At 35.4% G+C, this 27,301-nt stretch overlaps 1 protein-coding gene across 3 annotated transcripts in view; it reads right to left on the bottom strand.

Annotated features, from left to right (window-relative positions):
- Positions 1-391: 391 nt before the first annotated feature.
- Positions 392-27,301, bottom strand: part of LOC131677066 (alpha-mannosidase 2) — a 217,211-nt gene continuing 190,301 nt past the window's right edge. For all 3 annotated transcript variants that reach the window (XM_058956617.1, XM_058956619.1, XM_058956618.1), the window contains 4 exons: positions 13,210-13,302; positions 12,737-12,931; positions 5,184-5,295; positions 392-5,123 (listed from right to left, as the gene is read on the bottom strand). In XM_058956617.1, the coding sequence (XP_058812600.1) occupies positions 2,344-5,123; positions 5,184-5,295; positions 12,737-12,931; positions 13,210-13,302 (3,180 nt within the window). In that variant the 3' untranslated portion in view covers positions 392-2,343. The remainder of the gene's footprint in view (positions 5,124-5,183; positions 5,296-12,736; positions 12,932-13,209; positions 13,303-27,301) is intronic.

Genomic DNA, 27,301 nt, shown 5'->3' with positions numbered 1-27,301 from the left:
TTGCAGAAAATCAACCAGCTCATTGACGACACTGAAGTAGTTGTTAAAGCCCAATCTGAACGTAAGTAGGTGCGTAAGTTCCTGCTACGATCTGATTCATATGGAAGAGAACGATGTTTTACAAGAAATTCTAAGCCAGTGAGTGATTCGTGTACAGCGAATTACACGAAATGAAGCCGGGAAACATTGACTAGACTAACATTGGGCATTGATTCAGGAAAACAAATACCCCAATAGATAAGTTCAAGCAAGGTTCTTCCATAAAAAACTGACGGTCAATGGGAGAAATTATATAAACACACACTATTGTATACCGACTTTTTGCCATTTTCCAATTAGCGTTGCTGGGAAAATTCTCAACATGTTCATCAATCAAAATCAAAACACAATATAAAATATTTATTTGTTTATTTTACTTACACTCGTATTTCAGACATTTGGTTTACTAAGCAGATCAATCGATAGCAACTGAAGAATAAGTTAATAAATGAAAACGGCGAGGAAGTAAAGTTTAACAAATACATTTGAACTTTGTACAAAATCAGGAACAGAGAGCACCACGTTCAGATTTTTTTTCTGCATCGAAAATTTTTGTTCTCTTCACCTCAATGGCCAGAAATCATAACATTGAATCACTAAATCCCATTCATCACACGGTTACGCTATCAACCTAGAAATCGGGTTCTCGATTTTTCCTACACATTTTGCTTAAATTGTTTAATTCTCCTAAATATTTAGCTACAATTTGATCGATTGTTTTCATATATATTTATAATATAAACACGAAAAAAACAAACTAAAATTTGTTGTCAAACACAAGGACAGCTTCACATCACTTAACATCAGTATATTTGTAGGAGTTTTCGAGCTTGTCTCATTCAAAATATTCTATAACCGCATACATAGATGTATAAATAAAACAAACACTCATCCACTGGTTTCTACCGTGTTCGGTATAGAATCTGTATTACCGTTTGTATTGTATATCAATATGATTACCTAGATCCAATCAAAATCGCTCGTGATCTTGGGTACAGTTTTCTATAGACTAACCATATATCAACTTAAGTCGATAACCGGGATAAGGAGAAAAACTTGTGATAAAAAGTCAGCTGGACGGTCCTATGTAGATAGGAAGCAATGTTTTACGAGGAATTTTAATATACAGATAAGGAGATTAACATAAAAAGAAAGTAGTCGTAAAATGAGAAATGACTAAAACTAAAATCACATTTCGAACGAACAATCGAAAAACCAACAGGTTCTAAGCTATTTTGTTCATATATTTACAACGTGAATGTGTTTGGTTGGTAATGCAGTCGTTTACTAAATGTATTTAAAAAAAGGGTAGAGATTACTATACTGGGTATCAGATTTTGCTGAAAAATTCAGCGTCTGTGTGTGTAGTGTTTTGTTTAAAACATTTCCTATACTGTTTCTAAAATCAATTCGACTGTGGAATGATAATGGTTGCAATTGTGTGTAGTTTTGGTTTCAAAATATATGCTTTTGCTAGTGTAACAAATTTATAACCGCGCGCCACTAACCGCCACTGTTTGCTTCGCACCAAGATCGCATTTCCGATCGGAGCTGGAAACAGCTTTAGTCGTGTGGTGGCATACTTGGATTCGGAATTGATGCTTCGCTTTTTTAAAGTGTTGTGTGTTGTTACTACTTTTAAAATTTATATCATCTTTCAGGAGTGATACTAGGAAGGCCGAAAACATTCATCTTAAACAATCGTTCTTAAACGTATTCGTGTTTTACGTGCTTTACAAATGTGCTTAAAAATACAACAGGTCGTTGGCATTAAGGTTTGCCATTTGCCGTCCATTTTATGGGACCTCTGACATTTCGAATATCAACTGGTATTATAGAGGTTCGTGACTATCAAGATTTTTCCACCGCGTATCAATGATGTATTTTCATATTGATGCCTTCAATTGAACTTATCCCAGAACGAACTCGATACAATGGCTTTACTGCCCATAAACGCATAAGAGTCCCATATGGATTTTTGTCGAAAATGAGTTATCCGTTGGATTGTATTCTGTATCACCACTGAATCACACAGCACAAATAAGATTACCGGGTTTGTTCAGAAAATATAAAAAAAAATACCAAAACATGGTTGTCCCATCCATTTGGCTCAATGGATGGGACAATCTTGAACAGCGTTTTTCTCGGCTTGCTGTTTTTCAACATGGGACTCTTATGCTGTTATGGGCAGTTTAGTGACCTATCATAGTACCGTAGGATCGATAGGGTATTTTGGTATTCAAAGACATCATCAGATTGTGTCCTTTTCTTGGAAAAGGGCTTTCCCATGTCACGGTACGAGATCTACTTGATAAAGGTTAAATTGTACGTCCGCAGCTCCATCGACTCCAGGAAGATATCCCCAAGGGAACTTACCGATTCGCCCGGGTGCAGCCCAGTCAGCGAGGTACTAGTAATTTGTTCGATCTGCACCCCCGCAAAGAGCTGCAACTGTCTATTATATTTATCTACATTTAAACTACTAATGGTATCACTACTACTACTACTACTTATGGTACTACTGTTGCTATTGTTACAAAAATAATTTATTACTTCATCGCCGCCTATCCGGCGGTTATAGCCTTGCCGATGCAAAACCAGCAGGGCCGAGCTTGACGGGAAAAGTGGCAGACTGCCCTCGGTCAGTGTTCGGAGATTAAGAATGTGCAGATCACAGGGAAACGGAGTGGCGAGCAGTTGAACTGCTCGGTTAATATCTATCTGGTTGCTTTCATCATACTTCTCTACAATGAACAGATTCGCCGGATAGTTTAGCCCGTTCGATAAGCTATTGGCAAAAATGCTCGGCAGCTGATATTCGGCGGGTTTGGAATCGTCAGCTCGATCCGGGGAGTCACCCCCGCTAGGGACCGAATTCCCGGCATCAATAGTTTCCAGCGTCAACCAAAACCGGTGCCGTGTAAGGCGACTGTCAACGACTCCCTCGCCCATACCTCGGTAATCGTCGTACAGTGTTCGCCTATCTAGCATAACTTCAAGTTGGCCAGGTTCTAAACTGGCTGCACCTTGGGCGTGGGTCGTCAGCAAAGTCAGTCTCATTTTTTCGTCCTGAATGAAGGCTCCACTGGTGATTGGGAAATAGTTCCCCTCGATTCCGATAGATGGCACTTTCGTGCGCTTCTGGTATTGGAAACCGTTCAGGTCCGAAAAGAATTCAGGGTTCTCGCCTCCTCCGTTTTCAATATCCGTGGTGAATCGCATAAACAGTTCAGTCTCACGGTTTTTGGGCGGCAATTCAAAATCAATGTCATTCTCGATGTATATTCCATTGTCCAGTATTGTGTTGGAGTTGTATATCCTTACTGTATGGGCAAGGAACGGACCGTATATCGCCGTGACGTCGCTGGCTAGTGGTCCAGAAGTTATCAAAATCGTGACATCGTTATACTGCTCCAAGACTTCCTTTTCGGAATTTCTCTGTTCCGGATCTGTTTTGAACAAATAAGCCCCGGAATGGAACTGAGCACTTTTGTATGCGGCGAATTTTATTGCACACTGAATTTGTTTACCCATGTTCTTCTTGGTTACCGATTTAAGGAAGCCACTCTGTTCATCGAAAAGCAGCCTCATTTTGAAGTTCTCAAGTTGAATGTCCCCTGGTTGTTTATTTCTAATCTCGAAAATCTCATTTTTCTCGTCCTGACACTCGTTGCAGTATAGTGTTGCCATCTTTGCTTTGAACTCATCATCATAGGAAGCCGTAAATGTTGTTAGCGAAAGCGGTGCTAATTTAGCCACAAACAAGATTTCATACTCTTTGTCCGAAGGAATAATCTTCCTGGAGGCATACGCCGACTCGGTTATATTCCACACAGGGTTTATTTGAATATCCACCTGTTTCCCATGTGGATCCAAGATTTTGACCCGTGGCGACAAGGTTCTAATCATAACAACTTCCAGTCGTTCCTGAGCAAGCGCATTATACACCACGAAATCCGTACTGCGAGCTTCCGTTACGATGAGAGGAGTTTTCCGAGGAAGTTTGCTGAAGTTATCTCGCTCCAGTTCTCCAATCAAGAAGTTCAACTCGGAGCCCTTCTTCTGTACCAGCAGTTCAATGGTTTTCTCCTGAAGTTTAACCGTCTCTTGAATGCTTTCAAACAGCCGCAAGCCGTAATCTCGCATTACGTTCCCTTTGGACGTCCCAGTGATGGCATCATGATGTTGAAACAGACCCAGATTTCGCCTTGCCAGTATTATTTTTTCATAATTTTTCTCATAGATTTTGAAAGCATTCGAGTTGCCCGCCTGCCGAGCTCGATTGAACGCTAGCGTGAACATAATCTCCAAACTTCTTAGGTTGTGTTCCAGTTCACGACTGAGAATTTTGAAAAATGGGCGTGTCGTGAAGTATCCAGACCAGTACGCCGGTCTACCTTCGTTGAAGATGTCAGCGTACACGAAAAAGTCACCTTTCAAGGTGGGGAACTTGTCATAGCGCTCTTTTACAGCGTTGAAGTAATCCTTTGGTGTTCCGAATTTGATCTCCGCTTTATACTTGTTCTTGTTTTCGTTGATGTAATCGATCAGTTTTTTGTAGTTGGTGTACTGCTGTTCCACTTCTTTTTCCTTGTTGTAGCGGAAATCGTCGCCCACTGGGATGAGAGCAACGTTATGCGGAAACAGTGACGCGGTCCGTGAGTACTGTTCCATCAGTAGATCGGCCTTGGATTCAATATTTTCCGGTGTGATGAATTGAGCCTTGATTGAATACTCCGTATATTCGCCGGGAATTTTGCGAAAATCAAAGTTCAGGCAGATGAATGGATGTGGCCCACAGGAATGTTTTATTGAGTAAATATCGAAAGGCATGTTATGGGTTAGCAGGGAGTGTTTGTTGTTTAGCGGAGTTGCTGGCGTTCGCCAGTAGGGAGTCCACATAAAATCTCCGTAGCGGTGGCGGGCGAACCACTGTTTCCATGCATAATGTATTCGTTGAATGATTGTGCCTTCGAACCCACTAGCTGCCAACAGGTAGGGCACCGTACTGCCATGTCCGAATGGATCGATACTCCAACCGCTCGTCGGTGTTACGTCCAGGTTTGTTTTAACCCACTGATGACCTGAAATTTGAGTCCAATTATATGTCTTGCTATCGGTGGAATGGTATATATCAATGTTACCTTCAATCAGTTGATCGACCATAGCGAACAAATGAGCGTTCGCTTCATCGGTCATAACCCATCCGCCGGTTGTGATCTCCAGCCGGCCAGATTTGACCATTTTTTTCAATATCTGTAACATAGATAAAATAAGAGTTAGTATAAGATTGGGAGAATTTGTTCGTGTCTGTTTAACAATCAATCAATCAATGTTCCGAAAATTCCACTGTTGCAATTTTTACAAAATTTTGTAATTTTTACAAAATTTTGTAATTTTTACAAAATTTTGCATTTTTTACAAAATTTAGTTATTTTCAAAAAATATATTTGCTCTTAGGACCATTTGACATGTTTGGCTAGAAATAGAAGGCAGTTAATTGCCTTTAGCGGGGACAAATCAGGATTGATATCCTGAATTTGTTATCCTTATAAGCGCTGGCGGTGATCTCCAAGCATTAGTTGCAGTGCACTAAAAGCTCTTTAAAAATCAGGGAAGACAGCCCGGCGGGATCAAATTTTAAGGTTAATATTTTTGCTTTTCATTAAAATTACATTCCCCACTTAACTTTTAAAATAATTTGAGGGCATTTTTCAACGATAGTGTCAGATTGGCATGGGGACTTGGAGAAATTTCCGAATTGGTGCAATTGCGCACAAAAACAAAACTTGGTCTTTTTTACAAAATTTATTATTTTTTCAAAATCTCGCAATTTTTACAAAATTGTATCATTCTGCAAAATCTTGTAATTTAAAAAACAAAACTTCACATTTTTAAGAAAAATTCCTGATTTTTTAAAATTTCGTAATTTTTACAAAAATTCCCAATTGTTTGCAAAATTTCGTAATTATTACAATATTTTTCAACGTAATGTGGTATTTTTTTACTAAATTTCGTAAAGTTTAGCAAACTTCATGAATTTTTTATTTTTCAAAAAAAAGTTTATTTTACAAAAAAAAATTATTTTGTGACTTCTACAAAGTTTTGTAATTTTTACAAAATTTACATATATATCAAAAATTTGTAAAAAATGCGCGATTTCGTAAATGCCACAAAATTTTGTTATTCTTACAAAATTACAAATTTTGACAAAATTTTATTTTTAATTTCGAAATTTTGACAAAATGTTGTGATTTTTAAAAAAATTGTCTAATTTGTACTGACTTACAAAATTTTGGGATTTTTACAAGATTTCTTAATACTTACATTTTGTGTTAATTTTCAAAAACTACAAAATATTGCTATATTGACGAAATTTTGTAATTTTGACGTAATTTAGTTATTTTCAAAAAATATAAAAATTACATTTCGTAATTTTTCGTAAAATTTCGTAATTTTTATCGAATTTCGTAATTTTGACAAAATTGTAAAAATTTTACAAAATTTGTTATTTTCACGAAACTTAAATTTTTGTTAAATTTTAGTTATTTTTCAAAATAATGTAATTTTTATAAAATTGTGATTTTTTACAAAATCTATCATATATTCAAAGTATTGTAGTTTGACAAAATTTTGCAATATTTTCAAAAATTTGTTATTTTCACAGAACGTTTTTTATTTTTTACTAAATTGCTTGTTTATAAATTTCGATAATTTAAAAAAAAAATATATTGCGACTATATTTTTTTATTTAATTTCAAAATTTTTCTGAAACTTCGTTATTTTTTCAAAATTTTGTGATTTGTACCAGACTATGCAAAAAATCAAAATTTTTACAATTTTTGGCAAAATTTTGTAATTTTCATGAAATTTCGTGATTTTTAAAAAAATTCGTAATTTTCACAAAATTTTGTAAATTTTTACAAAATTTCGCTATTTTACAAAATTTCTAAATTTTTACAAAATTTCGCTATTTTACAAAATTTCAAAATTTTTACCTAGTTTGAGTTTTTTTTAACGAAATTAAGTAATTTTAAGTAATGTTGCACTTTTAACAAAATTTTGTAATTTTGTAGATTCAACACAATTTTGCGTATTTTCCAAAATTTTGTAACTTTGACAAAATTTTGTAATTTTTACTAAATAACGTAATTTTTTTAAAATTGCCTAATTTGTACTGACTTACAACATTTTGGAGTTGTTTCAAAATTTTGTGATTTTATCAAAATTTTGATATTTTTTACTAAATTTTGCAATTCTTACAACATTTTGTAATTTTTACAAAATTTCCTAATTCTTACATTTTATTGTAAATTTATATAAATTACAAAATATTTCTATTTTGACGAAATTTTGTAATTTTTATAAAATTTAGTTATTATTACAAATATTGTAAAAATTGCGAAATTTCGCATTTTTAGCCAAATTTTGCAATATTTTTACAAGTTTGTGATTTTTACAATTTCGTTATTTTTACAAAATGTAATTTTTATAAAATTGTGTGATATTCAAAATTTCGTTATTTTTTCAGAAAATCGTAATTTGCACAAAATTCTGCAATATTTTAAAAATTTTGTAAATTTCACAATGTTTTTTTACAAAATTGCATTTTTAAAAAATTTGATAATTTTTAAAAAAGTATTGTAGTTAAATGTTTTTCTTATTTTTACAAAAATTTGTAATTTTTCATGAAATTTTGAAATTTTTCTAAAATTTCGCCATTTTTACAAAATTATGTAATTTTTGCAAAATATTGTAGTTTTTTCAAAAATTTGTTGTACTAAATTCTGTAAAAATCAAAATTTTGCAATTTTTGACATAATTTCGGAAGTTCTACATAATTTCGCAATTTTTAAAAAAAATCGCAATTTTTACAAAATTTTGTAAATTTTTACAATATTTCGTTATTTTTACAAAATTTAGCAATTTTTGCAAAATTCTTAAATATTTACCTAATTTTATTTATTTTAACGAAACTTAAGTAATTTTTGCAAAATTTTGCGCATTTTACGAAATTTTGTAATGTTTACATGTACAGTTTTGCAAATTTTTCAGAATTTTGTCACTAACAAAATTTTGTAATTTCTACAAAATTTCGTAATTTCTACGAAACTTTGTACTGTTCATAAAATGTTGTAGTTTTTTAAAAACTTCATATTTTTTACAAAATTTTTACCCAATTATAGTCATTTTTCAAAATAATGTAATGTTCACAAAGTTTTGTGATAAAGTTTGTTATTTTTACAGAATTTCGTTTTTTAACAAAATTGCGTGATCTAAAAAATTGTAATTACAAAATTTTGCCACTTTTACAAAATTACGTAGCTTTACAAAATTTTGGAGCTTTTTACAAAATTTCGTGATTTTTCCAAAATTTCGTAATTTTTACAAAATTTTGTCAAAATAAAAAAATTCACAATCTTTTGCATTTTCTTCAAAATTTCTGAATTTTTTGCCAAATTTGAGTTGTTTTACAAAGTGATTTTTCACTAAATTTCATAATTTTTGCAAAATTTTTCGATTTCAACCAAATGTTTACGCAATTTTGTAATTTTTCCCAATTTTTTTTATTTTCACAAAATTCTGCATTTTTCACACAATTTCGAAATTTGCACAAAATTTTGAAATATCAAAAAAATATCGTAAATTGAAGGAAATTGCGATGATTGCAAAATTTTGCAATTTTTATTGCAATTTACAAAATTTCGTGATTTTCACAAAATATCCTAATTTTTACAAAATCTGGTAATTTAAATAAATTTTGTAATGTTTCATTTATTTTTTTTTATTCATTTATTTTCGTCAAGCATATGTAAACTACATAGAATGGTTTTACAATATTTACTTATATACTATACATTATTTCTACGGTTTAGTTCAGATTTGATTTGTTTTCTAGACATGGAAAGGTCAATTATTACACAATTTTCATTATAATAACGCATCATTGTATTGATGGGGCTATTTTTAGCATAGTTTCGTAATTTATTTAAAATTTGGTTATGTTTAGAAAATTTGGTAATTTTATACAAAGCGTAATTTTTACAAAATTTTATAATTTATGCAAAATTTGGGAATTTTTAGAAAATTTAATAATTTTATAAAATTTTTGTGCTTTTGTAAAATTTCGTGATTTTATAAAATTTAGTAATTTTGCAAAATTTCGTAATTTTATAAAATTTTGTAATATGAAATTTTGTAACTTTATAAAACTTTGTGATTTTATAAAATTTTGTAATTTTATAAAATTTCGTTATTTTAAAAAAAATTGTAATTTTTATTAAATTGTGTAATTTTTACAAAATTTCCAAATTTTTAAAAACTCGAAATTTTTACAAAATTTCGTTAGTTTTGCAAAATTTTGCTATTATTACAAAATTTCGTAATTTTTACAAAATCTTGTAATTTAAACAAAATTTGGAAGATTTTGAAAAATTTTGGAATTTTTGCAAAATTTTGGAATTTTTGCAGAATTTTGGAATTTTTGCCAAATTTGCAAAATTTCTTGAAAGATTGGTTATTTTTACAAAATATCGTAATTTTTACAAACTTTCGAAATGTTTGCTAAATCTCGTGATTCCGCAAAATTTCATAATTTTTACAGAACTTTTACAATTTCTTACAAAATTTCGTAATTTTTCACAAAATTTTGTAATTTTGGCGAAATTGCGCAATTTTTGCTAAATTTTGCACACTGTTCTAATACTTTAAAAATTCAATCCGCAATTTTTAAAAAATTTCATTTTGTAATGTAATTTTTGTAAACTTGTGATTCATAGAAATTTTCTTAATTTGTATTTGTCTTTTTCTGCAAAGTTTCGTTATTTTTACAAAATTTTGTAATTTTTACAGTTTTGAAAATTTGAACGTTTCGTAATTTTCGCAAGATATCCAAATTTTTACAAACTATTGTAATTTTACCAATATTTTGTAATTGTTACAAAGTATCGCAAATTTTTAAAATTTCGTTATTTTTATAAAATTTGACAAAATTTCGTAACTGTTACAAAATTTCTTACACCTCCTAAAATTTTAAATTTTTGCGGAATTTTGTTTGTTTTAGCAAATATTTGTAACTTTAGCACATTTTTTAAATTTTGTAATTTCTACAACTTTTTTATTTTTAGCAAAATTTTCACCAAATTTCGCGATTTTTAGAAAATTACGCGTTTAGAAAATTAGGCTAATTAAATTTTGTAAGAAAGCAAGTTTTTGCAAAATGTAATCATCACAAAATTTCGTGATTTCAAAATTTTTAACAGATTCTAGTTATTTTTACAAAATTATGTAATTTTCACAAAACTGTATTTTTTAATAAAATTTCATTATTTTTACAAAATTTTGTTTTGCAGTATTTCGTAATTTTTTCAAAATGTTCACATTTTAACAACATTTTGTCATTTTCACAAAATTTTGTTAATTTGGCAAATTTTGGCATTTATGAAAAAATTCCGTTACTTTCATAAAATTTCGTGAGATTTGCAAAAAAAAAAAATTGTTAATTTGTTTATGAAATTTCGAATATGTTGCAAAATCTTGTTATTAAGATATCGTAATTTTTACATTTTTTTATGATCTCTGCAAAATGTTATGTTTTTTTCAACATCTTGTAACTTTTACAAAATTTTGCAATGTTTGCATTATTTCGTAAAATTGCCTAATTTGTACTGACTTACAAAAATTAGGAGATTTTTCAAAATTTTGTTAATTTTTCTAAATTTTGCAATTCTTGTAATGTTTACAAAATTTCCTAAAAAATTACAAAATATTGCCATTTTGACGAAATCTTGTAATTTTTATAAAATTTAGTTATTTTTACAAATATTGTAAAAGTTACCAAATTTCGCATTTTTGGCCAAATTTCGTGAATTTTAAGGAATTTCGTAAGTTTTGCAAGTGTGATTTTTACAAAATTAACGAATTTTGTTTTTACAAAATAATGTAATTTTCATAAAAAAATTTGCAAAATCTTGTAATTCTCACAACACTCCGCATTTTTTACAAAATTTTGTATTTTCGGTAAATTGTTGCAATTTTTAACAAAATTTTGTAATTTTAACTACATTTTGTAATTTTCACAGTTTCGAAAATTTTGGTATTTTTCAAAATTTTGTATTTTTAAAATTCGCTATTTTTACAAAATAATGTTATTTTCATAAGAATTTTTGCAAAATCTTGTAATTCTCACAAAACTCCGCATTTTTTACAAAATTTTGTATTTTCGGTAAAATGTTGCAATTTTCAACAAAATTTTGTAATTTGTATTTTTTACAGAGTTTCGAAAATTTTGGTATGTTTCAAAATTTTGTGTTTTATTACAAAATTTTGCGAATTTTACAAAATTTTATATTATTTATAAAATATCGCAAATCAATAAAAAAAATCGTGATTTTTACAAAATTTTCTTTATTTTGCAAAATATTGTACTTTTTGCAAAATGTTGTAGTTTGTACAATATTTTGTAGTTAGAAAATTTCGTAATTCGAGCAGTTTCGTAATTTTTGCAAAATTTCGGAATTATTACATTTTGTTATTTTTACAAAAATTTCGTAATTATCACAAAAACCTCGCAATTTTAATTTTTTTATGCAAAATTTCGTAAATTTTGTAAATTTTCGTAATTTTTGCAAAATTTGTTATTTTTACAATACGTGTTTTGAGTTTTAATGAAACTTTGTAATAGGTTACAAAAGTTAGCAAAATGTCGGTAGTTTTCAAAATTATTACGAAATTTACATTTTACAAAACTAACCTGCTTTTTTACACAATTGTGCTATTTTTCTAAAATGATTCTAATGGTGTCTTTTCACTCGTTCAACAAAACCAAAAACGCCACTACATTTACAGTATTGAATGATAAAATTCTAGTCATGCTATTAACTTCATGTCATGCTTTTAACTTCGTAATTACAAAGAGAAAATCGAGCGATCGAATAAAAAAGTCGCAAGGACAGAACATGATTCGTAAAACACGACTTAAATATATCAGAAAGTGAAAGTCAAGTGTAAAAATCGGAATGTAAATATTCACTGCAAGAGCCGGTAAAACAGCCTTCAGCATCAAAACCGGGTAAACATTAGCTGCTTCTTACTAATTAGTTTCTATAGGTCGACTTTTAATCTTGATTGTTATGATACACGGATTATCATTTGTAAAGTTTATTTGTTTTTATTGGGTTTTTATGCTGGAGGTTCAGCCTTGCGGACTTTTTCGGGCAATAACTTTTGAGGTGATTCTTATGCTGAAGGACCTACGTTGAAGCGGGTTTCATGAAGCATGTTATGTATTTCCGACTTTTATTTTCGATTGCTCAATTTACGATCTCGGTGCATGCGGTTATTTTGAGTTGAATATTACAATATACTTGATCTAAATTAATAGTTGTTTTCTCGAGTTTCTCGTTAAAACCAAATAATTTAAATTAATAAATATCTTTCAATTTCATTTCATTTTAGGGGTGGGCGTAGCGTAGTTGGTAAATCGATTGCCTTGTACGCAGCGCACCTGGGTTCGAGTCCCGACCCCGCACATAGGGTTGGAAATTTTTCATAAGAGATTTTTCTAACCCGGAGAGGCGAATGACCTTAAGGTTAAAATCTCTATAATCGAAATAAAAAAAAAATCATTTTTCATTCTATGATCCAAAACAAATTTCATCAACAAACACACACACCATCAAGTTTTCCCAAAACCTACCCTTTGCTTCGTGGGATGCGCCTGGTCCCACCACATCTGCATGAAGCTGATCTCGCTCCAAATGAAGGACATGTTGCTGTACTCGGGCATCTTGGTCACAGCCAGGTTCAGAATTTGGCGCGAGTCTGACTGGAAGTAATTGACGAACGTTTTCAGCCAGCCTGGATCGTTGTGGGAATGCGGGACGACCACAATCTGTTCCATGTTCCAAGACGGTCGGTTCGTCCGGCAGCATCAGCAGTAGCACCAGTTATGAAAAGACAAACAACGGAACATTTCAGTAGTCGGCCACAGGGGAATCAAATGAATCAAGCGGTGAGAATAAAGTAGAAAGATAAATTAAAAAATTAAATGTTTTTGCGGTGAAAATCAAGGCGGCATCAATGTTGTATGATGCTTCTCCGATTTTACTTTCCGGTCGTTACGGAAACTCGGAATTTACACAGCATAAATTAATTTGCATGAATAATCACCTTAAGCGGCGGTCTGCCCGGGTCTTTCTGCAGTTTTTCGTAGCGGCTCTCAAAGTCCTTGTCCCAGTACTCTTTGGTCTTCATCCATTCCGGCTGCCGGGGAGAGATCCACACGGGGGGCGTTGATTGTTTCAATGAAAGAGAAAAGAAAATAGGATTTGATACAGAATTAAATTGAAAATCAGTTTTCTGTTGGTTTTCTCTCGTTTGTGTTTTTTCACCGCCTACGGTGATCTACCTAGGTAGGTTGGTATTTTTTCCAATTCATTGCGACAGAAAAGCTAGAAGTGAGAATCAATTTACGGGCATTCGTTGGGCACGTTAAAATGTCATAACTGACTCAAGTCTTAAACAGAACTCTTCGCCACTAACGTTGCGAAAGGATAAATTTAAAGTTTTCAAACTTCTGGTAAAAAATTGCCTCATTCGATACAAAAATCTATCTATGACTTGACAGGATCACTAAAAATGCTGAATCTCTGGGTATAAAGACTAGACATCTCAATCTTTCAATGCCATTCCAATCGAACTCGAGAATTGTCAATGGCCATTGTTTGAGGATTCTAAGAGGTTTGCCTCGATTTGAATGCTTTTGATAGTTCTTGTGCTCGATTGGAATAACACTGATAGATAAAATTTATCTATCAGTGTTATTCCAATTGAGTACAAGAGCTGTCAAAAGTGTTCAAATCGAGGAATGATGATAAACAAGTTGGAGATGCCGAATCTTTACTCGGAGATTCAGCATCGTTACGATTCGACAAATCGGGTTTGAACGCTTTTTCAGTGATGTAGCATTCTGTTTGAGACATAAACTAGCTACGAGTTTTTGCTGACTGGTTCCAGGTTCTCGTCAACATAGTCAATCGATATAAGAGAGACAAACATGATGTTTGCTGTATAGTCTACTGCAGTGTGCCAAGGTTTCAGAAACTGAAACGCTCAAGAGTAAATTTTTCATGTCTATGTGAATGTCCGTTTTTTTCTTTTTTTGTTTGTTGTAGTGTATAGGAGAACACTATCCTGTGAAACTACGTTTTAATTGCCGCAAAGTTCTGTATCGATTTTGCTTTCCATTTTTGGCCAATTTAAGACTAAGAGAAACGAAAAATACCTATCCGTCTTTCAATATCACTGCTTTCGTTTCTCTTAGTCTTAAATTTGCCGAAAATATCCAACAAAATCGATACAATAACTGTGATTGTTGATAAGCGCAGATTTTTCGATATCCGATCGTAGAAATCCATTGGCACCACGTCAAGCCAGGAAAGTTGAAGTCGCCCAGTATAACAATATCATCAGACGGGTCAGCGATCGAGGTGATGAAATAAACCGCGGAAAGATGTACATCGATCAGGCTATAATCACGAATTCTGTCAGGTGGAAAATACACGACACACAGGAACAGATTGTGATCGGCAAGTTTCACTGATATCCACACTTGCTCGGAGCTCACCCACCGCTCATCGTTGATCACTCGGACTTTTATACCATGCCGAACGGCGATAAGTACACCACCACCTGATGTCTTGTGGCTGTTTAGGGCGCTACAGTCACAGCGGTAGACATCGAATGTTGAACCTGTTTGGTCCAACGAGACAGAATACAGTTGTCGAGCCACGTTTCGGTTAAGGCAATGACGTCATAACAGAAGCCAGTGGTCGCGAGTAAATAGCAATCCCTTGATGAATTTAAGCCACCAACATTCTGGTAGTAAACCTCGATGTTTTTGGATGACGGATCAGGTTCAGCAGAGAGCGAAGCCATGTTGCCATTTTGAGCGTGTTGGAAGATCTTTTCTTCAATCCCACGAACAGTATAGGAAGGGCTTACGGTCGCTTATGATGGGGAATTAGAGGTGTCCCGAATCAACTGCGTCGCGCCCCGAAATGCGACGATCGTCGTCGGCGAGAGAAATGCTTGACATCTAGTCACAAGATGCTGGAATAAAAGGAACATTAGTGAAAGCGAAGGATACGTCAGCGCTTGAAGGGATCGAATCAGATGTATACTTGCCATTTGTGGCGGGTTGGAAGACCATTTCACCTATCCCATACACACTTAGAAAAAATGATAATTACATTTGACGTGAACAACATTACGACGTATTTTGTTGTCTAATTCATTATTTTACATTTTTTTGACATGTGAAATAAAATATTGTGTCTCTTTTGATGTAGAACTCGGTTTAATGGAGATGGAGAATTGTGAACAAAGCGCATTTTTACATGTTTTTGAATGTAAATTCCAGTAAATTGTGACGCTCCTTTTATGTGCATCTTGCGAGATGTAAATATTTCTAAATGTGTACACAGGACCGGGACAACTGATGATCAGGGATGCCACATTAAAATCTGTGTTGCGGCCAAAAAATTTTTTACCATCAGTGCAGGCTAAAACAGGAAAAAAATCTGTGAAAATCTGTGATAAATTTCCAAAAAATCTGTAAAAAATCACAATATTTCCAAAAATCTGTGAAATTTTAATCAAAATGCCAAAAATCTGTCATCTGTGAAAAAGAATCTGTGATCACAAATTGTGGAAAAAATCTGTGACATTACAGAAAAATCTGTGAATATGGTAACCCTGCTTCTGGAGGCGGTAGAATATCAGTCAGCGGGGACCAAATGTTTTGGGTACGGCTATCCTTAAATTTCCTGCACAATATGCCTTACGGTCATGTGTCAGAGTTAAGAGCTGCATCACGGTACTTTGGGTGAACTCCAAATTTGAAGAATATGAAATTCAAAATACTGACGTCTATGCCTTTTTTTTTACAAGCGGAATAACATTTATCTCCTCGTTGCAATTTAGTTTTGGATATTTTCCGACAGTTTCCTTGCTAACGTTGAGAGGAAAGCGGGAACCAGATACAACCAGATCAACGGCGTGGGAGGTGGAACCGTGAGAATGTTGCTATTATCGACTAGCTTTCGACCACCGACAAGAATACTGTTCGGATCAGGGCCATCCTCGCGACGACGTTTCTGAGATGGTCGAGAGGTACCGGAGCTTGGCCAGACTGGAGTAGCTGTTGAAACCTTTCTGGCACCGCGCAAAACTTGCTAGTTATTTTTTGATAACTCGGTCTTTAATTCAGCACAGACGTCATCCGTTTTTCCAGCGCTAGAAGCAATAACACATTCAAGCGAAGAAACGGTGTCGCGAAAACGAGCAAATTTCAGCTTGACACATTCATTGCACTTCCAAAATAAATTTGAGTTTTCCGCAAGTTTTTTCAAGAACGGCTTGTTAAGTTGTTTCCCGCACTGCAAATGCACCACATTAGGTTCTTTACTGGCACAGTTAACCTCACTTTTCTTAACAGTTCGCTTGTACTGTTTACATGGACTTAGAAAAATTTGTGGACGACTAGATTCGCTCGAAGAAAATCGTAAAGAATTTTTCTAAGTCCATGTAAACAGTACAAGCGAACTGTCAAAAATGAACACTCGGATTAATTTGTGACGTCAGCGTAAAGTATTCAATTTTTGCAAAATCCCATGCAGATGACGTGAGCGCGTGAATTTTTTGTGGGTAATTACACACAGGTCCGGTGATGTAAACAATCTGGAATATTCACTGGATTTTTCACGACACAAAAACAAACATGAAACACTTTAAACTTCACAAAATCAAAGGTAAAAATAAAAAAATTGAGCCAACTGATGCGATAAACGACGATTAAACGGCACAAATCACGTCGAAAATTGAGGCCTGGGAACCGAAGTGGCGCAAAGCCGCTGAGCATTGGCCGGGCGAGGTGGCCGCCGTCCCGCCGAACCTGTGAGCCACTCGTTTGCCCTGCTTACTCAAACACAGGGGCTATCCCTAGCATGCGCAAAAGCGATGTAGCGAAACCACATTGGATGGTTAACATTAGCAACTTTAGCAAAATGTAAACACAAATGAACACTCCGGATGAACCTATCGTCAATTGACATTTCGACGAGTTTTGATTCGAGCCAATAAGGGCTGGATGTTGTTGGCTCGAATCAAAACTAGTCGAAAGTAAACAAAGTTCATTTCATATCGTCAACCTGGCGCCCAGGTGGTGACCCGCCGTCGGAAGCAAGCGAACCTGTGAGCCACTCGTTTGTCCGGCTTAGTCAAACATAGGGGCTATCGCTTGTTTCAGTCCGGACAGCACGCGCAAAAGCGATGTGGCGTAGCCACATTGGGTGGTGGACACAAAATAAAATTGGCAACGCTAGCAAAATGTAAACACAAATGAACACTTCGGATGAACCTATCGTCAATTGACATTTCGACGAGTTTTGATTCGAGCCAATAATATGGGCCCGCCAATAAGAGGGACTCATTGAACCAAAAAAGCTTTACATGGGCGTCCTCCGCTACTTCACCTCACAAAACCCTCATGCTCGTTTGACTGCACCTTTTAATAGTCCATTTGGCTGCAATTTTTAACACTTCGCTAGCCTGTGTATCATACACTGTATAGTATAAAGGTACGCTATCTCAATCGTTTGATTACCATTTATCTGTCAGTGTCATTCCAATCGGGCACCTTTCAATGGCTCTCATTCGAGAAGGATTTTAAGATTTTTCTCGAATTCAGTGGTTTGACAGGTCTCGTGATCGATTGGAATGGCACTGACAGATAACTGGTAAACAAACGATTGAGAAGGCGAATGGATGGCGATCAAATAAAGTCACCATTTAGCAGCTTCATAACATCCACTAGAATATTGCACTGCATCCATTCGTCAACTACCAGAACAGAACATTGTGGATTCGATTTTTGTATTGTTTTTAAGTTGAATAGTCCGATTTTCGACTATTTTCAGCAATTAACTGTTTGAAAAATGTGTATAGAGCTAAAGATGCTGAATATCTGTATGAAGTCTCAATATGTCGATCTTTTGTTTAAAACCAAATAAACAACTAAAACGACAATCTTTTGTTTGCTTTTTATCTGTCAGTGCTATGTCATCGAACGCGATACCTGTCCTTCTCTACCCAGGCCATGATAGTTTCTGGTCCAATTGAAATGACACTGACAGATATGTAGTAAACATAAGGTTGAGATGTTGAGTCTTTATAAAGCGTCTTTAAAAGATCCCAACCGTAGATTATATAGGAATTATGGTCGTATTCAGCCATTACCTAATCTTTCTAACTGATAAAAATTTATGAGTATACAAAATGATACCTATTGAAAATATATTTAGAATATATTTTCAGCCTGTTCGGACACAAGGCTCTACCTAACGATTTCCCTGCTGGATTATTTTAAATAATTGTTTGCATTGCCCCAACCTCTACAGCTAAATAATCCTCAAGCTATGGGATTTCCGAGACACGGACTCAAGGGTATCGTCTATTTTTAGTCTTAATGCGATACCTATTTGTTCTAGGAAAGATAAAGCAAACACCCACACAATGCCGTTAATGATGAAACCACAGATAACAGACGTTTAGGCTTGATTTGAAACGTGTGTAAATACCCGCTACTGAAATTCCGAATAAATGAGACGTTTGAAACACGTTTGGCAAACGTTTGCAGGTGGCGCAGTGATCGATGCAATACAGCTGGAGTGCAGCTGTCAAACACGTGTAGCAAACAGTTGCGTAGATGGCAATAGTGAAACACGGATTTCCAACGGTTATCAATTTGAAAGTTTACACAGGATTTTGAAGAAATTTTCTTCTAGCCCAAATGTCTGTTATCTGTGATGAAACCTTTCCCCCGACTAGAACAATCAATCCTCCAGTGAATCAGGTGAAACCATTGGAACGGAATAGATAATTAGAATAATCGCTGAGAAAAGGGCAACTCAATTACCTTCCTTCCTTTCTGTTCCGGCGAATGGAACCGCAAGACCGAATCCTATGATCCCATCCTTCCTCTTTGATGCCGAAACCAAAACTTCTCTGTACGAGAGCATAATTTTACACCGCACGCGGGCGACTGGAAGTGTGGCGCAGCGGATGCTGCGTCAAGAACTTGAGCCCCGGCCGGAGGCTGGAGAAGCTCATCATCGTCGTCAGTCGAGACGAGATGCGATTTCAGTTTCCATGTCTCTGCTGGATGGATGGAGTGAACAACACCCACCACCCCGCCCAGAGCAGGCGGTTGGCTTGTCCCACCCAGGCTTGGCAGGAAGGATGCAATGAGTGAAACGTTACAGCCGCAGCCAGCACGCTTCGAGGTCAGAACGCTTTTCATTTTCCGCGCATTCCACTCGGGACGCCGCTGTCGAAAGATTGATTGGTGATAAAAAGTTTTTTTTGTTTGCTTGCTCGCTTCAGTTTTAGTTTGCGCAGTTTTGATTAAAATTTTTATTTTTAGCCTGCGAAACCGAGCGCTCGGAGAGAGCCGCCTTTTCGTTGTAGACGCAGGGTAACGTTTAAATTGCTCGAATGTAGTGACTGGTATGAGCTACAGGGTTGTGCCTCGGTGAAATGTTGGAAAGAACACCCCAAAAAAGAGTTGCTGGATGCCTGTACACTTCTTCGTTGGGAGAAGGTTATCCATTCAAGGGTGAACATTTTCTCGAACACTTCAGAGGAATTGGGAGAATGTGCGAAGTTTTTACTGAATGGTGCTGAAATACTCGCGGCAAGGTTATGCTTGGTAAATTGTTTATATAGTGGGACTTTTTGTTTATAGTTGATTCACTTGGGAAAACCAATTCTGCATTTTGCTTTAAACATTTCGTTTTTCTTTCCTGGATGGTACAGAAGTGCGGCGTTAGTCTTTTAAGCGTTCAAAATGATACTGATTTTTTGCGCGTAGTTCAAATAAATAGTTTCCATGTTAAATGCTTAATTTTTTTTTATTTTGAAGACTTTATTATGGATATGTAAAAAAAATGTTTAAAATAAATTCGTTCATTTGGGAAATATAAACGTTTTTATTAGTTGGCGTTCCGGATTGCAAGAGAAGGGCTTGAAGGAATTGAGTATGGTTAGAGTATCAACACAATCAATCTTCAGCATACACGTACAGCAATTATGAATCTTTTCCGCCTTGTGCAGAAACGAAAACCTATGCAAGGCTTTGTTTTAAGAACCGTATTTCAACGAAGGAAATATTCTACGTTGGGAAGTTACTTACCCCCGGCATTTTCGCCGCATTATGAATCAATACTTTCTGATGATATCAAAAGTGATGTATCATATTGCGGCCGCAATGGGTTTCCACTTATAATCAGCAGTGCCCACCACATAATTTAGGGCAGCTCAGATATTAATTAATTGATGGAATACTTAAGTAGTATAAATGTAGACAATCGCCCAACATTTATACGATCTGGCAGGACAGAGGTGTTAAAAGTAACTCTCTGCTCTGACCGTTTTACGCATGAATTAGCTGATCGGTTCATACCAAACGAGCTTCGACCGTTGTTATTTGATCTTAAGAAAATCGTCTTTGATCGTTTAAACGTTTCCCTAGATCTTGTCACATATCGTAATCCCAAATCTACCACCTGGGACATCTACGAGGAGGGCTTGGCGACTAGATTTCATGGGTTTCTTCCAACGATTGAATCCCCAAGTGGCTTGGATGAGGTCGTGGATAAAACAAACTCACTCATAGAGGGATGTCCGATTCGAGTTATACGTGCTTCTAGAGGAACCCCTTGGTGAAATGCCGGATTTGCTAGACTCAAAAAGATATGTAGAAGAGTTTGGAATCGCTGACGCAGGGACGGGTCGGAAGTAATTAAGCTGGCTCGCAATGCTTACGGGAATGCCTTTCGATCCTGTGAGCGAAGTGGTTGACAAAGCTTCTGCATAAATGTCTCAATTCTCAACAAGACTAGCAGATTAAATAAGCTACTTTTGAATGTGTAAAACTGTGTTGGTAGTTCGATTAGAATTGCCAAGAAGAAGTAGGACTTAACTATCTATTTGAAACACACACTTTTTAGGCTGTACGGAGCCGTTACAGAAGACTGCCCATGAGTTCTTTTCAAGTAGTTCTGATTCTTGGGCATTTAATTATAGAATTGTGACTACCGAATCGAGAAAATGGGTCCGGTAGAAAATGGAATCATTCCTGTTCTATTTCAAAGAGGATATGAACAGGCTTATTTTGAAAAAAAGGTCTTTCATATAGAAATAATTGTAAAATTTATTCTCAAAGGTGACCCGTGTTAGCTTTGAGGAGCCAAAAAGGCTTACACCGATCAGTCTAACCTCTTTCATTCTGAGAACGTTTAATCGACGACTTCATTCGGGATGTTAGCTTGGGCGAGCACCCGTGGCATGCAATGCAGCTTGTTTATCAGCGAGGGAAGTCTATTATCACCTTGCTACACAATGTTATCTACAACATTGAATTTTTTTTTTCGCAAAAGCGATCATGTTTAGAAATCTTTCTTGACACTGAAGGAGCTTTTGACAATGTGTCTTCCAATTCTATTTTGGAAGCATCATGAGATCGTAGAGTACTTTTATATATCACAAACTGGACACACGCAATGCTTAGCAACCGAGATTTGTACTCATCGTTAAGGCAAGTAGATATAAGGATACTGAGTGTCTGCGGATGTCCTCAAGTTGGTGTGCTGTCACCACTTTCATGGAACCTTGCCGCCGATGGCTTGTTGAGGGAAGTTATTGAGCTTAGGTTTCTGATATAATGTATCATCATCGGTATTTTCACGAACACACTTTTCGAGTTGATGCAACGGTGTCTTCGTGTTAGACTATCACCGCACCGCCTCCTCCCCCAAATAAAAATGTTCGAAGTCTCCAGAAGGATTTTTTTTAATTGTCCTCAAGAAGATATTATTTTTCAAGTCATTTATTTATCATTACCAAGGTTTTAAGAAATATCTTCCAAAACTTATATTTTTTATATTAACATCAACTCGACCTTTCATGATTTAATTTGAAATCTTTTGATATTAAAATGTTTTTGATTTACAAAAAAATACCTGGGGCTACATTCTATTTCCAGTAATTTTCTGTCGAAGCGAAATTTTCGATTCTCAACATATATTGTTTTGCATAAAATGTTTGTAAAAGATAATATTCAAGAATAGTGCGTATTTTTATTGATTTTCTTAACCCTCAAAAAGGCAAGCTAAACTTCAAGAAACATCCCTTTTAAGACCCAATGAAATCAAAAACCTCTTTTTTGTAGTTTTATCAGTGAGAAAATCGAAAGCCCGAAAACGCTCGATCGTGTGTATTTCAAATTACAAGTTCATTGAAACTAGAGAACTGGTACTAACCGGGCCTCTGAGACCCCTTGCCTTTTCGAGGGTTAAAAATACTGCAATTATGGTAAATCATTTGGGAATTTGCATAATTCCAGGCGTTTGGGTCTTCAATCCATAAGACAGTTTCGGTTCATATTCCTCGTCGGCAAACAGAACTTCTGTGCTTACTATCGAGACATCACTCGGTAAAAGGCAGTTGTTTAGTGTTCACGCAAGACGTGTGACTTTTTGGATTTTAGTGTCAAACTAGTGCTAATTTGGGTACTAGTTTAGATACATCGTCTAACTAGACACCCAGTTGGTGCCAGTTACTGACGAGGAGAATCCGAAACACCAAAACAAAAACCATACATTATATTGAATATATATAAAAGTCAATGTTTGTATGTATATGATTTATAGACTCCCAAACGGCTTAACAGATTGTTGTAAAAATTTGTACATAGTAGGCGTTTGTTATGGAGCGTGTTTGTGTGCTATTGGTTGGGAATTATCAGCCCGCCAGATGGCGCTTCGGAACAAATTGTGTTTTTCTCTTATTTCGATGAAAATCGCAGCAACGCGCGATGGGTATTAGCTAGTTGAATATAAGTTTTGTTAAAGAATAAAAGAAATGATTTTCCTTTGAATTGGATTGATTGAACATGGAAATCCTTTAAAAGTCCTTTAAAACGCATTTCATGTGGTGTTTCGAATTAAATTCAAACAAAATCCACGTGAATATGACATATTTGTCTATTGAATGTTCACTGCCGTGCTATTGAGTCGTAAAGTATGAATTTTCCACATGACTTTCGCGTGAAAAACATGTTGTGCATTTCTATATGTAAAACAATTATTTTGGAAATTTTAGTCAATTGTATTTCTTATGATGTTGATATGCTTTTTACACAATGAATTCAATTCGAAAACCATATTTCCCCGTACTCGAATGAATATTCAAATGGGAACCGTGTGCATTTCATGTGTTTGTGGAAATAATTCGATAGATTGGATTGAAATAGTTCAGTTTTTTCAGTGTATACATGCAATGAAACGGAATTATTATCATGCTTCATGACTTAGGATAGATCTAACTAGACACTTAGATGGTGCTAGTTACTGACGAGATGAATTCGAAACACAAAAAATAAAAATTAAAATGTTTTTGATTTCCGCAAAGAAATCCCTGGGGCTACATTCTATTTCCAGTAATTCATAATCGGACAAAATTAATATTGCATTGTACAAGGTCAAAAATTAACAATTTATTTTGTAAGGTGTATTTCAGTGGAATGTACCTCGACGCTTGTTAAGACACTTTTGACACTTCCAAATTCAGAGTCTTATCCGTGACAAACCAGCGTTTTCTGGCCACCGGAACAGATCCCTTGCCAAACCATAATTATTTTTCGTGACAGCAAAATTCAACTTTGCCAGAAAACTTGTCGCGAGCAGAAACTTTGTGGAATTTGAGCTGAGGATTTGTTTCAAATCGGCTTTGCCGATGGTTCATCGTCGTTGAAGACAGATCAATTGAGATTCATCATGTTTGATGCTTCGGTTGATGCTTCGGTTGGGTTGTTTATTTTCTCGGTAACCTTTTTTAGCATCTTCGGAGACGGATTTGCCAATAGTGTAGCGATAGGTTTTCAGTTTTTTCTCCAAATCATCAATAGAGATGTTGGGATTAGCCTTGATTTTCCGAATGATCTTGTGTTGTTCGGAAAGTGCAGTTAATGATAAACGGCTAAACTCTGAATCAATTGCACTTTGCGGTAGTGCTGAGAGTTCCCTTCTACTTTTTAATTATTCGACTAACAGTTCTCTTAGAATAAAACTAGTTTACAAAAACAAAGTAAGTTGCGAGAAAAAGTATTTTCCAAGCTCATTTGAGGACCACGGAAACAATCTTCATTTTTTTTCTTCGAAAAAGTATTTTAAAGATGATTTTGAAGAACTTTTTTTTTCATTTTTTAGTTATTGGTCAATGTATCACGATAACATAATTCGAGCCCCAAGCAACACTTGTAACATATAATGGATGCGGTTTGTTGCATAACAAAAAACATTTTTTGATTGCAAAATCAAATCAACTGATGTACGCTTCTTTTTAACGAATTATGTTGCAGAAACTGCTAGTCAACAAACTGTGTTGCTCGAGTCAATACAATCAATAACCAGTTTAAATGGTGTTGGCAGCTACACTACGCCCTTTCCAAAAATGTTTAGTATGTGTGGTTCAAAGCTTTAATTTCCAGGTTACAAGCGACCAAAGACATTTTTTTTTAAATTGTCGAATCCTAAACTTGTTACACTTTTGTCGCTTAAAAGCTTAATACATTTATATTTGATCTACACACATTCCACATTTTTGGAAAAGGGAAAGAGTATCCAAAACATGGTTCTCAAGATTCTTTTGAAAATGCTTTTTTTCAGTTGAAAATGGACATTATTCTCGCGTCTAGCGACGCAAAATTGATTTAGAAAATTCTTTTTTTTTTGTTAGCTTAACGTGATTAGCCAAAAATTTGTAAACTAGTGTAATCCAGCAGTTACTTCTCGCGCTCACTCGAGAATTGACAGAACAATTTCGCTGCTCGCAAGCATGGGGAAAATCGCAGCTCAAACTGTTCGTTTTCCAATCACAAGATAACTTTCTTCATCTATGAAGCATTCTGCTTGCATATACTAAGAAGCAAAGCAACCTGGCGCCTTTTTGCGGGGTTGGGAATCGAAACCAGGCGAGCTGCGTACAAGGCAAGCTATTTACCAAGTACGCTATGCCCGCCCCCACTGCTATAAATATTTGGACAATCATTTATCGTTTATTGAATATCTGAGAATTGTAGAGGGGGTTGGTGTCTGCTTGGAGGTTGATATCACTATTATCTTGCTTCGGACAAACCTAGCCTAGAGACGATGTGGCATCTGCTGTCATAATAAGCGTCAATAACAGGACCCTTCTCTTCATTTCCTGCATCTTTTAGACTTGTGTATTAAATTAGTAAATTATTTTTTCTGTAAGATTGATATTTGAATTAAGTAGGGGAACTCTGGGCTATTAAGATAGTGGGGGTAATTCGGACATCCTCGATATCTCAGAAAATAAAAAGACTCTGACTATCGTACGTATTCGTGGAACCGCTATTCTGAAACATCAATTTTGAGAGCTAAAGTTGATTCTTTGTTCTTTGTAGAAATGAGATACAACGTTTTTTTGTTTTGTCATTCTCAAAACAAAATTCATTATAATGAAAAAATCGTGATAAAAGCAACAAATAAAAGTGCAATAATAAAAGGTAAGTGTTTTGGAAAGCTTGAGGCTCCTATTTTATAGAATGATTTTTGTTTGGGTGAAAACAGATATTTTCGAGACGCTGTGCAATATGAGCATACGGGGCTATTCAGACCCCCTATTCCATCAATCACCGTTCAGCGGCTTGCGGCTGAGCACACCATTGCACACGCCACAGCAAAGAAAATACATGGCCCGACAATCGTCGGCTGTGACATACCAGATTAAGTTTTTGTAAAGCATTTTTTTTTGCTCTTAAGGAGTGTCTCTTGTAACTAATTCATAGGTAAACATAATTCCATTGTAAACAAATTAAAGAAAAATGACGGTCTGAATAGCCCCGTAGGGAGGTCCGAATTATTCCTACTTTGTAAAGGGATGGAAAAACGTAGAGGTTTGCAAATCGTCGCCTAGCGTTGCCATTGAATGGTGAAAATGAACTTTTTATGGCACCAAAATGTAGCTGAGGTTTCAAACTAACAATTAGGACTTTTGACAGGTAATTTTTTTCACATCTATCCACCTAAAGGGACGATTTGCTTAAGTAGGTCCGAATAGCCCCGGGTTCCCCTATATTGCTAGACATTTCCCTGCGTATTGTTAAGCATCTAATGAGCATCCTGGTGGCAAGACAGCCAGAGACTCCTTAAATGTTGAATCGCGCACGAATTCCATTCCACCACAATTTTTAATCGAATACCTATCCCTACTAACAATCTTGTTCCTCCCGTAATACTTAAGGAATGCGCAGTCGTATATACGGACTCTAGTATTAACAAGTGTCGGACTAACATTCTTCTCTTTCCGGCTGCGTCCTCGTTCGTTCGCAGTTCATGCATCTAGTGACCCACTGTCTTTTCAATGCCTTTCCCTTGACATGTTCGTCAGGGTAATCAATGAGCACACTTGGACTTGGACATTTTTTTTTATTTCGTTTATTTGACACGGCTCAGAGCGGTAGCTTAACGGAGCCGTGGATCTTTTATGTGTTTACAATATGTAATGAATAAAAATATAAACAAATATTATTGATTGTCCGTTGGATCTCGTGCGCGCAACTTTTTATTGCGAGCAGAGACCTTCTTTCGCGGCTCGCCTACTGCATCATGGGGACCATTTAATTCTCTCCTGTCCTCCACATCAAGGTCATCATCGTTAAAAGTGCCTTGATGCCCGCGACCAGATGTTCTCTCCTGCTTCTTGCACTTACGGGTGACCAATGTAAATCCGTCGTCATTGTTTTTATCTTCTTCACCGATATTGCTTACAGTGGTTTTTGGGGTGCTGGATGCTGCTTTGGCAGTTGTCAATATGGACTGAACAGCTGCCACAAATTTGGCAACCGTTTGTGGTTCAGGTATTGGTGTTGAAAACTCTTTTTTGGGTTGGTTTGCCGTGGATTCGTTGGAAATCGGTAGAGATGCATTCTCCTCTGTATCTTCCGCGCAAGGTTGTCCGTGGTGCGCTGTCTGATTACAATACTTACACGTAGGAGTTTGCCCCTCATGGGTGCATAACGTAGTTTGATTAATAGTAGCTTCGTGGGTTTTGAGTTTTATAGTCAAGTGGGAGGGGATAGGTCTTTCGATCCGCATCCTCACCACAAGAACACCGTTGG

This window comes from Topomyia yanbarensis, chromosome 1, assembly GCF_030247195.1.
Source record: "Topomyia yanbarensis strain Yona2022 chromosome 1, ASM3024719v1, whole genome shotgun sequence".
Classification (NCBI taxonomy): domain Eukaryota; kingdom Metazoa; phylum Arthropoda; class Insecta; order Diptera; family Culicidae; genus Topomyia; species Topomyia yanbarensis.
Note: the sequence above shows the minus strand (reverse complement) of the source record. Positions and strands in the feature narration are given on the sequence as shown.